The sequence below is a fragment of the Ovis canadensis genome, chromosome 13 (genome assembly GCF_042477335.2).
Source record: "Ovis canadensis isolate MfBH-ARS-UI-01 breed Bighorn chromosome 13, ARS-UI_OviCan_v2, whole genome shotgun sequence".
Taxonomy (NCBI): Eukaryota; Metazoa; Chordata; class Mammalia; order Artiodactyla; family Bovidae; genus Ovis; species Ovis canadensis.
In genome coordinates, this window is record NC_091257.1 from 44,893,400 (window position 1) to 44,907,477 (window position 14,078).

Consider the following 14,078-nt stretch of genomic DNA (forward strand, 5'->3'; position numbering starts at 1 on the left):
TGCACAACAAAGGAAACTATAAGCAAGGTGAAAAGACAGCCTTTGGAATGGGAGAAAATAATAGCAAATGAAGCAACTGACAAACAACTAATCTCAAAAATATACAAGCAACTTATGCAGCTCAATTCCAGAAAAATAAACGACCCAATCAAAAAATGGGCCAAAGAACTAAATAGACATTTCTCCAAAGAAGACATACGGATGGCTAACAAACACATGAAAAGATGCTCAACATCACTCATTATTAGAGAAATGCAAATCAAAACCACAATGAGGTACCACTTCACACCAGTCAGAATGTCCGCGATCCAAAAATCTGCAAGCAATATATGCTGGAGAGAGTGTGGAGAAAAGGGAACCCTCCTACACTGTTGGTGGGAATGCAAACTAGTACAGCCACTATGGAGAACAGTGTGGAGATTCCTTAAAAAATTGCAAATAAAACTACCTTATGACCCAGCAATCCCACTGCTGGGCATACACACCGAGGAAACCAGAATTGAAAGAGACACATGTACCCCAATGTTCATCGCAGCACTGTTTATAATAGCCAGGACATGGAAACAACCTAGATGTCCATCAGCAGATGAATGGATAAGAAAGCTGTGGTACATATACACAATGGAGTATTACTCAGCTGTAAAAAAGAATTCATTTGAATCAGTTCTGATGAGATGGATGAAACTGGAGCCGATTATACAGAGTGAAGTAAGCCAGAAAGAAAAACACCAATACAGTATACTAACACATATATATGGAATTTAGGAAGATGGCAATGGCGACCCTGTATGCAAGACAGGGAAAGAGACACAGATGTGTATAACGGACTTTTGGACTCAGAGGGAGAGGGAGAGGGTGGGATGATTTGGGAGAATGACATTCTAACATGTATACTATCATGTAAGAATTGAATTGCCAGTCTATGTCTGACGCAGGATGCAGCATGCTTGGGGCTGGTGCATGGGGATGACCCAGAGAGATGTTATGGGGAGGGAGGTGGGAGGGGGGTTCATGTTTGGGAACGCATGTAAGAATTAAAGATTTTAAAATTTAAAAAATAAAAAACTGAAAAAAAAAAGCAATATAAAAAAAGCCATGGCTTTTGCATCTCTGTATTAGCAGATGGATTCTTTACCTCTGAGCCACCACATCATCAGAAAATATTCTATTATCATATTTAAAATGAAAACTAGTAGCTGTTCTCAACATTAGCTGAATAATATTAACATTGCCAAAATACCTGTTGTTGACAAATGCAAAAATGCTAACTTACAAGATACAGGTTGAAAAATAAAAATGTAAGTTGTTGATTTCAAGTTAATATTCATGGTTTGAAATTTAGTATAATGTATGGGAATATGGCAATCTATAGCATTCAGTGCATTACAAGTCTTATCTTGACACCCTAAGCCATAAGAACACCTAGTATCCAGACCTTGGTTTCTAGATACCGTTCTTCAATAAAAAGAACTAGAGCTCTTTGAAGAATGGTTGATTCCAGGGAAAATGAAAAATGAGCTTGCAGTATCTTATGTTATCAGAAAGTAAGGAAGATGCTCATAAAAGAATGGGAAATGGTGAAGAACACAGGAACCAACTGGATGGAATTACTAATGGCCAAATATAGGACAATTCAAGCAACAAAAATAAATACAGTAATGGATTATAGCCCATGAAATAAAATATACACAAGTTAACACAGATATTTTAAAAATGGAATAAATAAATAAAAGAAATCTTTTTATTATATTAGAATTTCAATTAATAAGTGTAGAAGGTATGATAGAAACAGAAAATCACAATGCAATAATAGTAATGGTTGTAGGCAAGCATCAGCAATGAATGCTAAGATTAGTGGGCAAATGCACGATGAAAAATAGGATATTTGCATAGTCTCATGGTATTTCTCCAAAAGTAATTATTATGCAAAGGGAAAAACAGTAACTTTACAGTGGGAAACCTGGTTGATAGACATCACTGCAAACAAGTGGTCAGAGTGCAAAAGGACAACAGACATCGTGTGCCTTCTGCTGGGATACCCTGGGAAGGGCATCACATTTTTGTGGTATTCTTTCCAAAAATGGGCTTCCCAGGTGGTTCAGTGGTGAAGAATCCACCTGCCAATGCAGGAAATGTAAGAGACGTGGGTTCAATCTCTAGGTCAGGAAGATCCCCTGGAGGAGGAAATGGCAGCCCACTTCAGTATTCTCACAGAAAATTCCATGGACAGAGGCACCTGGCAGGCTACAGTCCATGGAGTTGCAAAGAGTCGGACATGACTGAGCATGCGCACGCATCACACACACACACACACACACACACACACACACACACACACGCATATGCACATTTGCTAAAAATACAGAACCTCAATCTAATGAGCAAACATCAAGCAAACTTAAATTCAAGGACATTCTTCAAAATGTCTAGTCATACTTTTCAAAAGTGTCAACTATAGTTATATGTGTGTTAAGTCACTTCAGTTGTGTCCAGTTCTTTGTGACCCCATGGACCGTAACCCGCCAGGCTTCTCGATGTCTGGCTCTAGGTGATCACATCTTGATAGTTATACAAGATGCTAATATGAAGGGAAGCTGAGTGAAGGACTCTCTCTACTATTTTATCAACTTGTCTGCCAGTCAAAAATTATTTTTAAGAAAAAGTTAAGGAAAAATCTTGTATGATTTTATTAAATGATTTTTTCAAAGATGGGTCCTTAATAATCTACTCAATATTACAGAGAAATCTGGAAGTCAGTAAGTCTAGCCCTTGGATTACAGAATCAGATTTTAGAGTTTAAAAAGACCCTTGGATAAGCATTCCACATCACTTTCAGGTGTGGAGAGTAAGACCCAGAGGCACAGAGTTACTAAAGTCTTTGTTCTAGAACTCGTCTTTCATCTGTCTATTCAGTTTTATGTCTACACTGCTGGATTGAAATCCAAGTACTTTCACTTGATTTAATTAATTAAATTTAATCTAAATTTATAAGCTATTTTACAAGAAACATAATATTCTAATACCTAATATAGTTATAATGAAATTATGAAAATCTTGCTCAAGAAGAACACAATGTTTTGCTTTTCATAAAACCTTGAGTAGCACTTTGAGAAGTAAAAATAAACTTTGTAAGATTGAATTTAGTTCAAACTACAAATCAATTTCAAGGAGCTCAGGGTTTGATTAAAATTCATTATTCCCTTTGGTTAAAGCCATCCTTTCATTTCTTCTTGCATGTAAGTTTGCTTGGGTGTTTGCTCACATTCTCATACACACACATGCACACACACACAGCATTCGTTAAAATATGAAATATGATGGGTCATTTTATGTCATTTGGTATAATTGTCTGAGATGGCTCCATGATATAATCATGTGTATTAGGGGCCAGAGCAAGACAATGATAGTCTTGGCACTCAGCCCATGTTTACCTTCAGTTTTTATTGCCGGTAAGATTTCTATTTCTCAACAAAACCTTTTCCACCCTACAGAGTCTGGACTATGCATCTACCAGATGGCCTTGTTATACAATCAAGTTTAATGGGATTAGACCAGATCACTGAATTTTAGAGATTCTTCACTACCACAGCTATTTCTTCTCTGAAATGCTATCACTCAAATAATGTATACAAGATACTCCTCTGGTCAGCTTGAGTTTTAAAAAGCACCAACATAGATACCTGAACAAATTTGCATTTTCTTTTTCCGAAAAAAGAATTTGGGCACCAGAAATGAAAGTACTTAGGACTACTATTTATGTATGTATGCGATAACAATATTTATTGGAAGATGTCTTAAAAAATACTGTGTGGTTAAGCAAGATGTTAGGAAGATTATTCCAAATATTTCTAGAGTAGAACTTCTACGTCTCTATAGCTGAATCTCTCCAGGCTGATCTATTATACTCGACTTTTCTCAGGTACACTGGATCAAAATTCCAGGGTCATCTTTTTATAAATGTTTTTTTAAAATATATTTATTTATTTGGCTGTGCCGGCTCTTACTTGTGTCATGTGGGATCTTTAGTTGCAGCACGTGAACTCAGCTGCTGCATGTGGGCTCTAGTTCCCCGACCAGGATGCCTGCTTTGGGAGCACATCCTTAGCCACTGGACCAGCAGGGAAGTCCCCAGAGTCATCTTTAACATCACTGCTTATTCACCCTCACTGCCTCTATGTTCCATCAGAGCCAGTCTTTATCGAGTCTTGCCCATTTTCTTTACACGATTCCCTCAGTTCCTTCCTTTTGGTTGCCGCTATCATCACCCCAGTTCAACCCCAATAGATATTGACAATGCTGGATATATAAGAGAGGTGGGTTCAATCCCTGCTGGGAAGATCCCTTGGAGGAGGACATGGCAACCCACTCCAGTATTTTTGTCTGGAGAATTCCATGGACAGAGGAGCCTGGCAGGCTACAGTCCATAGGGTCACATAGAGTTAGACACAACAGCAGCAACTTAGCATGCATGCACATGGCCAGTTAACAATGTTATAATAGTCTAGGTGGTCAGCAGAGTGACTCGGCCATACATATATATGTATCCATTCTCCTACAAACTCCCCTCCCATCCAGTCTGCGGTAACAGGAATTTGATATATGGTTCTCAACTTGGCAGAGTTCCAATAACTATGTTCTTGTTCTCATATTCCTGTTTGTCAGGGGCAGGGGAAGCAAATGAAGTAGTACAAATTAAGATTGGGGACCATGGACATTGAACAAGCAAAATAAACCATGGGCATTGAACAAGCAAAAGAAAATAATATCAGCTAATGTGTGTAAGAAAAAGACTACCTCCAGGGGAGTGGGATGAATTGGGAGATTGGGACTGACATTTATCCACTACTGATACTATTAACACATATAAGACAGATTACTAACGAGAAGCTGTATGGCACAGGGAACCCTATTCAGTGCTCTGTGGTGACCTAAATGGGAAGGCAACCCCAAAAAAGGGGGGATGTATGTACATGTATGACTGATTCACTTTGCTGTACAGCAGAAACTAACACAACATTGTAAAGCAACTGTACTCCTGTAAAAATTAATTTAAAAAAAGAATATATCCAAAATATTTCATTGTTTTAAAGACATGATTGAAAGCTACTGTTTATTAAACTATGCTCTATATAATCTCATAGTAATTTAAACTTCATTTAATATTACATCAGTTCATTTCAGTCCCTCAGTCATGTCCGACTCTTTGCAACCTCATGGACTGCAACATGCCAGCCCTCCCTGTCCATCACCAACTGCCAGAGTTTACCCAAACTCATGTCCATTGAGTTGGTGATGCCATCCAACCATCTCATCCTCTGTCATCCCCTTCTCCTGCCCTCAATCTTTCCCAGCATCAGGGTCTTTTCAAATGAATCAGCTCTTCACATCAGGTGGCCAAAGTATTGGAGTTTCAGCTTCAGCATCAGTCCTTCCAATGCACAGTCAGGACTGATCTCCTATAGGATGGACTGATTGGAGCTTCTTGAAGTCTAAGGGACTCTCAAGAGTCTTCTTAACACCACAGTTCAAAAGCATCAATTCTTCTGCACTCAGCTTTCTTTATAGTCCAATTCTCACATCCAAACATGACTACTGGAAAAACCACAGCCTTGACTAGACAGACCTTTCTTGGCAAAGTAATGTCTCTGCTTTTTAATATGCTGTCTAGGTTGGTCATAATTTTCCTTCCAAGGAGTAAGAGTCTTTTAATTTCATGGCTGCAATTACCATCTGCAGTGATTTTGGAGCCCCCCCAAATAAAGTCAGCCACTGTTTCCACTGTTTCCCCAACTTATTTACCATAGATGATCTCATTTCATCCTTATACCAACATACTACTATTTGAGTTTACAGATAAGAAAATTCAAGTTCAGAGAGGGTAAGGAATTGTCTTATTCTTATATAGCTAGAAGATAGCAGAACCATGTTTCAAACCTATACTGTCCATCTCTAGAATCCTAGAATGCAGTTTTTCAGTGTCTTATGTGGTCCATGTCTGGAAGTACAGTAGCTTTGATTATGTTAGTCAGGCAAGCCATCATTCCTACTCTAAGCCATTTTACAACATTTTATGAAATTCCTCTCCCAACCTAGAAAGTGAGAGCACATACAGCCCAGTGAAGTCGGTATTCTTGGCCCCATAATACCAGATAAGGAGGCTTCCTAGGTGGCACAGCGGTAAAGAATCTGCCTGCAATGCAGGAGAAGTGGGTTCTATCCCTTGGTCAGGAAGATCCCCTGGAGAAGGAAATGGCAACCTGCTCCAGTATTCTTGCCTGGGAAATCCCAGGGAAAGAGGAGCCTGGTGGGCTACTGTAGTCCAAAGGGACACAAAGAGACTCAGCTGAGTGACTGAGCAAATGGAAGCTCAGCGAAATCAATCAACTTTCCATTATCACACAGTTTATCAGTGACACATGGGGATCTGAACCCAGACAGTCCGATTTCCGTGACCCTTCACAGCCATTTTGCCAATTTTAACATGGTTGTGTTGATATTGGTTTGATGTTTTCCCAAAGGGAGTAGTATCATCCAACTTTACTCCATGTACTCTCCTGCTATATGTGTATACACACACACACACACACACACATATGTATATACACATATAAGTGGGAAGGTGAAACTGAAAGTCACTCAGTCACGTTTGACTCTTTGCAACCCCATGGACTGTAGCCTGCCAGGCTCCTCTGTCCATGGGATTTTCCAGACAAGAATACTGGAGTGGGTAACTGTTCCCTTCTCCAGGGGATCTTCCCAACCCAGAGACTGAAGCCAGGTATACAGAGGAGAGAGATTCAGAAATAATATTCTAAGGAATATGAACTATATTTAACTTAATATATGAACTATATTTATCTATGCAGTGGCTGGCATGGTTTGGGCTCTTAATTATCAGGAGTAACACTGGCTGTAATTGTAATAATGTTAGCAACATAACTGGGCCATGCCTGATTTTTGCCAGCATTCTTTTTTTCCCTAAGACAAGAAGACTAAGTGTCTGGTCCTGCCCAAACACAGAATGTCTATAACTTGCAGACAGATGTCATTGAAACCACCTTTGCATGTCTATGCTTTTGATTATTTCAAGGTACTAAGTGATCTGATTTTTAATCAGTCTGGGGGATGAAATAGCCATGTGAGTGAGTGAGTGAGTGAAAGTCGCTCAGTCATGTCTGAGTCTTTTGTGACCCCATGGATTGTACAATTCCATGGAATTCTCCAGGCCAGAATACTGGAGTGGGTAGCCTTTTGCTTCTCCAGGGGATCTTCCCAACCCAGAGACTGAACTCAGATTTCCCATATTGAAGGTGGATTCTTTACCAGCTGAGCCACAACGGAAGCCCAAGAATACTGGAGTGGGTAGCTTATCCTTTCTCCAGCGGATCTTCCTGACCCAGGAATCAAACTGGTGTCTTCTGCATTGCAGGTGGATTCTTACCAGCTGAGCTACCACTTAGTTATGATTAACTGTCTGTCTTTCCTTGCACAGTACCCCTCCCCCAAATCTGCAGAGCACAGTGTCTAGCCCATAGTAAATACGACTACATATTTTCTAAATGACCACAGATGCCTCTGGCATCACCACCCAGAGGCAATCCACAGAAAAGAGGCTCAGGTTGGTTTGACGGCTGAGTGAAGAGTAAATAAAATGCTGGAGCTCAGCTAGTAGGTTAGGGTTAGGATTCACATCCCTCTATTGTGAGCATGGGAAAAAGGCACTCCTGAGCAGCATTTCTCAAAGTACAGTCCCGGGTAAAAGCACAAATCCCTGAACCCCATTCCAGACCCAGGAAGTCAAAACATCTGAACGGTGCAACGCATTCAGCTGCAGAATCCCATGGCTAGAGGAACCCGGCAAGCTGTGGCCCAGAGGGTCACAAAGAGTTGGGCACGATGAAGGCAACAGCACGCACGCTTGTAACAGGCACAACAGGTAACTGGCGTCATGCTGTTTCAGAATCTGCTACTCGGGATGTGGTGTGAAGACCTGCAGTGTCACCAGTGAGGGTGTCACCAGGGAACGTGCTGAAAATGAGGAGTCTCTCTCACCCACTTGACCTACTGAATCAGGATCTGCATTTGAACAAGATGCCCAGGTGATCCAAATGTTCATTAAAGTAGGGGAATCTTGCTTAAGATCATTAGTTCCCTGCCTGGTTGTACACTAGAAAGACCCAGGTCACTTAAACACATGACCGTGGTCTGAGTTCCACTCCCTGGAGACTCTGAATTAACTGCTCTGCAGGGTGACCTGAGTGTAAGGACTTTTAAAATTTCCCCAGAGGATCCTAATGTGTAGCCAAGATTGAGAACCACTGTTTAGCAGGTACGAGGAGATACACCCTAGGAGAAGAAATTCAATTTGTCAAATGGATTTTGAAGCTCATAGAAGGGACAATGATCTGAAGACAGATTTCTTTTGACTTGAAGGAGCAAGACCCCAGAGGGAAAGAAAACTGCATTTCTTTATAATTTCCCGAAAAGACTGACTGGTTTGGAAAATCACAAGACAGATCATGGATAAGGAGAACACCGAGTTTGCAAAGTGAACTACAGAGTCTAGGAAGCATGCCACCCAATAACCTTTTGGGGGAAAAGAGGGTTTTTGCTACAATACTTCTCAAGCAAAACCCAAGAAGATTGCAGCCCTCTTAGGTGCTGGAGTAACAGATGCTTGGGTAGAAAATTAGCAATGGCCAAAGGAAGAATAAGCTTAAAGGCAATTTCTGAAACCTGAAGACCCTGACCTATGAGTCCCAATGGTGGCGCAGAAGCACCTGCTGAGGGGGAACCAGAAGAGGCCAAAATAGGACAAGGAGGAACCAGGACACATGGAACTTTTGAGCAGCAGCCACTGCGCAAACCACTGGATTAATCACTGAAGCTTGAGCAACATGTCAAACACTGAGAGACTGGGCCATTCTTCAGCCAGAGGCCAACAACTGCAGGCTATGTCCTTGGTCCAGGAACCCCTTTCTCCATCCCGGGACAAAAGGCTCCCCACCTTTGCTGTTCCATTCCTTGGCAGAGTTGCTGCAGAGGGAGGAAAGAGAGAGTCTTGAATCCAAACACATACTTACCCAAGGGATATTAAGTCTGAATCTAGATGTGACTGCAAGATTGAGGTTTTCCAATACCACAGTGGGAATGGAGGCTTGAGGATTAAAGGGCATTTGCTTATAAAAAAATGAGGAAAGTTCCATGTTTGATTCCTGAAATATGCCTGCAAATTTCCAATCTGCTGCACTAGCTAATAGGATCTAGTCACCTGCCTATAAGGCAGTTTTCCTCTCATTAGGTCCCTGGGGACTTGGTGTTAAGACAAAAAGGCTTCTTTGAATGGCATTCATTTTGTGAGAGGATGTTTGCAAGAGGATGAGGATGAAGGAAAATGTTACAAGATAATGACGCATAAGCAAGCCATCTATAGCTGAGAGAGACCTGGGGCCAGAACTCGGGTCTACTAACTGAGATGTACCAATGAACTCTGAAACCCTCAAGACTATCTTGAGGTTAAGAAACCACCTAAGCAGCATCCTGTCTTAGTACAGGATATTTACCTATAGACAGATGGATATACTGCATTAATATCATTAATCACTGTAAAGTGAATCAGCCTCAGTGGACAAAGTTACTGACCAGTGAATGGCCTCAAATGACCATTTGCTAATTGTTAAGAAGGGATAAAAAAGATGTAATTAAGAGATGACATAGTTTGGGAAGAAATCACATAGGGAATCTAATTTGGGGATTATTTAAAATAAAGTATTTATGAGACTCCCCTCCCCCAAAGAAAACCTAACCATCATTGATTAGACTAGTATAGTAAAACCTAAGAAAGTAAATTTCACTAGATGCTCTTGAAATTGCCTCAGCTAGAACACATTCATATACAATATAATTCTACATCTGCTATGAGCCCACTACAGTGTTTATGTTAGTGCCATGAAACATTCCTGGCAAATTTATAAGAATTTGTTGTAGTATCCTTTCTGCCCAATCCAGAGGGGAGAAGAAAGTAGAAGGATTAAAATTAGTAATGTATATTTCAGCAACCAGTTTCTTGGAATGTTGCCCCAAGCCAGAGAAAAGCTCTACATATGGAAAATACTCAATGAGGATAGAAGTGATGGAAAGAGATAAGGTCTCAATAAGTGGTCAAAACTGTCAGTGAACTATTAATGATCTCTAAGTATTTGTTGAAACCATCTTGAAATGACCAACACAAAAGGGAAAGTTCAGTTCAGTTCAGTCGCTCAGTCGTGTCCGACTCTTTGCAACTCCATGAATCGCAGCACGCCAGGCCTCCCTGTCCATCACCAACTCCTGGAATTCACTCAGACTTACATCCATCGAGTCGGTGATGCCATCCAGCCATCTCATCCTCTGTCGTCCCCTTCTCCTCCTGCCCCCAATCCCTCCCAGCATCAGAGTCTTTTCCAATAGGTCAACTCTTCACATGAGGTGGCCAAAGTACTGGAGTTTCAGCTTTAGCATCATCATTCCTTCCAAAGAACACCCAGGGCTGATCTCCTTTAGAATGGACTGGTTGGATCTCCTTGCAGTCCAAGGGACTCTCAAGAGTCTTCTCCAACACCACAGTTCAAAAGCATCAGTTCTTCGGTGCAGAACTGAACCACAAAACCAAGAAGTCTAATGTTCTCTTCTAATAACCCTGATTACTGAAACAATCCTTTAAGACATATCCGTACTCTCTGACAGCATGCATAAAACATGAATTATCTTGCTGTGCTACATGGATTCCTGATGAATCCTCACAATGAATTAGGCAATCAAGAATTGTTTACCATCTGTATAAAGAACCAGTTCCTTTTGCTTCGCTTTAAAACAATCTATCTTTGGACAACCCCCAAACAAGGGTGGAAAATATTTATGCTCCCAAACCATGAGTTTTAGGATAGAAATGTTGAGGTTCATAAGTCAATTCATAGGAACTGTGAGCTCAACAGGGAATTATAGGGTTAAAATAAATCACTCTAAAAAGAACTCTAACGTAAGCTGTCTTGGTAGATGGAGACCAGATTACTTCGGGGTTTCAAATAAAAATTTTTGCTACAAAGTTGATAAGTTTTATGTCCAATGAAGTTTTTTTTTAAGCCAACTTGCTTTCTTAACATCATCTCTTGACAGGAAAAGGAGTGTTTGTTTTGTCTGTCTTCAGACTCTCCTGAAAGTTGCTCTAGAATCGTACCCAAAGAACCTGTGCCATGGGCAAGCTCAGGCTGCACGAGAGAGCTGCTTAAACATGCTGCGTGGTCCAGAGAATAGTCCTTTCTAGGAAGCAGACTTTCTCATGCAAAAAGGAAGAAAAACTTACCTGGGTAATCATTCTTGTCTATGTCTGAATCTCCTCTTAAAGTAAAGCCGAATCCAGAAGGGACAGCCTGGGAGGCCCATACTCCTTGCAGAATCTGGGAAGGCTTGGTGTTTAAGCCATTCTTGTTCCCGTTGTAAATGAGCACTTTGCCTCTTTGATCCTTGCCTGCAAAGGGTGCACCAATGGCAACGTCTGCAGACAGAGACACATCATTTCTCATTAAAGAAGAATGTTAGAGAATTCAGTACAAACAGCAACAATCCAAAGGGCTTCTTCCATTTTCCAGAAAAATGTGTAGGACTACAGCAAGAGGAAATTATCCATTGCCTTTCATCCATCCAAAAAATATTTACCAAGTGCCTACTATGTGTTGGGTACAGTGGATTCAATGGTGAACCAGACACTGATTTTCAAAAGTTTATATTCTAGTGCAGGGAATAGACAGTTTGAACAAAGAAATAATCAGGGGGGACTTCCCTGCCCTTCCAGTGGTTAAGACTCTGTGCTTCCAGTGTATGGGGCACGGGTTCAATCCCTGTTTGGGAAACTAAGATCCCATTTGCTGTGCAGCATGGTTGAAAGCACACATACACACACACACACACACACACACACACACACACACACAAAGAATCAAGGAAAGATTGAAAAATGACGATCTTAAAAATACTGATGTGATGGAGAGTGACTGGATTCTTATTTTAGATGAAGTGTTCAGACAAGGTGTCTGTAAGGTTGACCTAGAAACAGAAGTCTGGGGACAAGATGAAACGAACCATGTGGAATCAGAAGGAAAAGCAGTCCAAGAAGAAGGGAAGACTGTATAAAGGCCCAGGGATGCAAGGAGCTTTGCCCTCCTGAAGAGCAGCCAGAGGGTGGTCTACGTGGAAACTTAGTAAGGGATGGGGAAGAGTTGGGTCAGAGCAGCGGGCAGGATAGACCAGTTGAGGCACATTTGCAGGGTACTTAGAGTTTCTTGTTAAAAGAAATAAACATATTTTTTCACAAAGATTATATTCTTGAATGATGACATCATCCCATGATGTAGGCAAGGTTCATTTCATAGTCAAGGCCTCTGAGAAACTGGGAAAGAGCCCAATCGACTGTCTCCAACTAAACTTAGCACTAAATGAAAATGACCTTCTGTGTTCAACAGGATTGTTCTAAACAATGCACCTAACTAACTGAAAATCCTATTGTGTTCAACAGGATTGTTCTAAACACTGCACCTAACTACTTAGGTTTACATGAAAGAGAGCACCAATAACACAATAACAGAACAATTCTGTGCCACGGGCATCACTGTGTGTTCTCATTTTGTCATTCGTCTATTTATTTTTGTTCCTAAGTAAGTCTGATAAGACTAAATAAATTGTAAATTGATTTTTACTATATAACAAGGATCATAAATCCACTTTCACTTAACAGGTAAGGATAAACTCTCAAAAAACTCAGCCTGTTGCAGAAAATAAATATATTCTCAAATGGTAGATGAAAAGGGGTACTTTTCTCATATCCTCTGAGTCCATGAGTTGACATCTGTCCCCTGGTTTCATCCCATTTTGGCATCATTTTAAAGATACCAAAGCTCAGAGAGGCAGAACCCCTTTTAGGTCATTATGTATGTCTCTCTTAGCTCTTAAAAGTATCGTTACAGGTTTGAGAGAAAAGACAAAAGAGAAGATAATGAGAAAGATGATTCCACCAATAATTTAGCATTATTTATTTCATGTGGTGTTCAGGAATAGGGCAGTTTTTGAAAGCAACAAATCAGTTGAAGATGAACTTGTCTTTAAAAAAAAAAATTTCCCTGGAACCATGAGCTTTTAATATGACTTTATGTTTTATAGTGCTTTAAAAGTTACCATACATTGCTGAGACATGTTTTTCAAAGAAATCATAAAAGTACATGACCATGTGCCAAAGGTATTAATGAATACTTTGATTTGATGAGAATACTCCCTAAGCTCTTTTGTTGGAGCAAAATCCTGTTACTCCCTTGAATGTCAAGAAACCCATTATACCTTGGTCCTTAATTTAAAGGTCCTGAAAATGTATACAAAATTTTGTGTGAGCTGTCATGTTTTACTGAGGAGAGGGTACTTAGAAGGCATTCTAAGTTTGATCCGTGGGGCAGGCTCCTTTGTCCATGGAATTTTCCAGGCAAGAATCCTGGATTGGGTTGCCATTTCCCCTCCAGAGGATCTTCCTGACACAGGGATCGAACCTGCATCTCTTGCATCTCCTGCATTGGCAGGTGGATTCTTTACCACTGCGCCATCTGGGAAGCCCCAACATCTATATTAGCCCAAACTAAATTAAGCTTAAATTACCTTGAAATTTTAGATAATTTATTAAAGACCAGTCATAAGAACTGTTTCACATACAGCACCGTGAAATCTGTTGCTTACTTCACGTAACAGTAACATGATCTTATGGCGCATAAGTAATTTCCATGCAGTGGTGTAAATTACCATTGTATCCATCTTGGTTCAGGTCTCCTAAATGTGCCACAGCACTGCCGAATCTACCGAAAACCTCGGTGCCTGCAAGCACCTGCGGGTCTCTGAAGACGAGGGCGCTCTCTTGCAGATACAGATAAACTTGCCCTACCTCTCTGGGACTGCTCTCAAATTCACGTTCCATAAAGAGAGGTGCCCCAATCAGTATGTCATCCATCCTGCAGGGAACAGAGAGTGAGAACAGCACAGACATGAGCTGCTTTTGGGTAGACTTC

General features: G+C 40.7%; 1 protein-coding gene across 2 annotated transcripts in view; it reads right to left on the reverse strand.

Annotated features, from left to right (window-relative positions):
* The window catches only part of ITGA8 (integrin subunit alpha 8), a 201,004-nt gene that overhangs the window by 129,169 nt on the left and 57,757 nt on the right, over window positions 1-14,078 (reverse strand). For both annotated transcript variants that reach the window (XM_069547566.1, XM_069547567.1), the window contains exons 12-13: window positions 13,816-14,021; window positions 11,342-11,533 (exon numbers count right to left, since the gene is read on the reverse strand). In XM_069547566.1, the coding sequence (XP_069403667.1) occupies window positions 11,342-11,533; window positions 13,816-14,021 (398 nt within the window). The remainder of the gene's footprint in view (window positions 1-11,341; window positions 11,534-13,815; window positions 14,022-14,078) is intronic.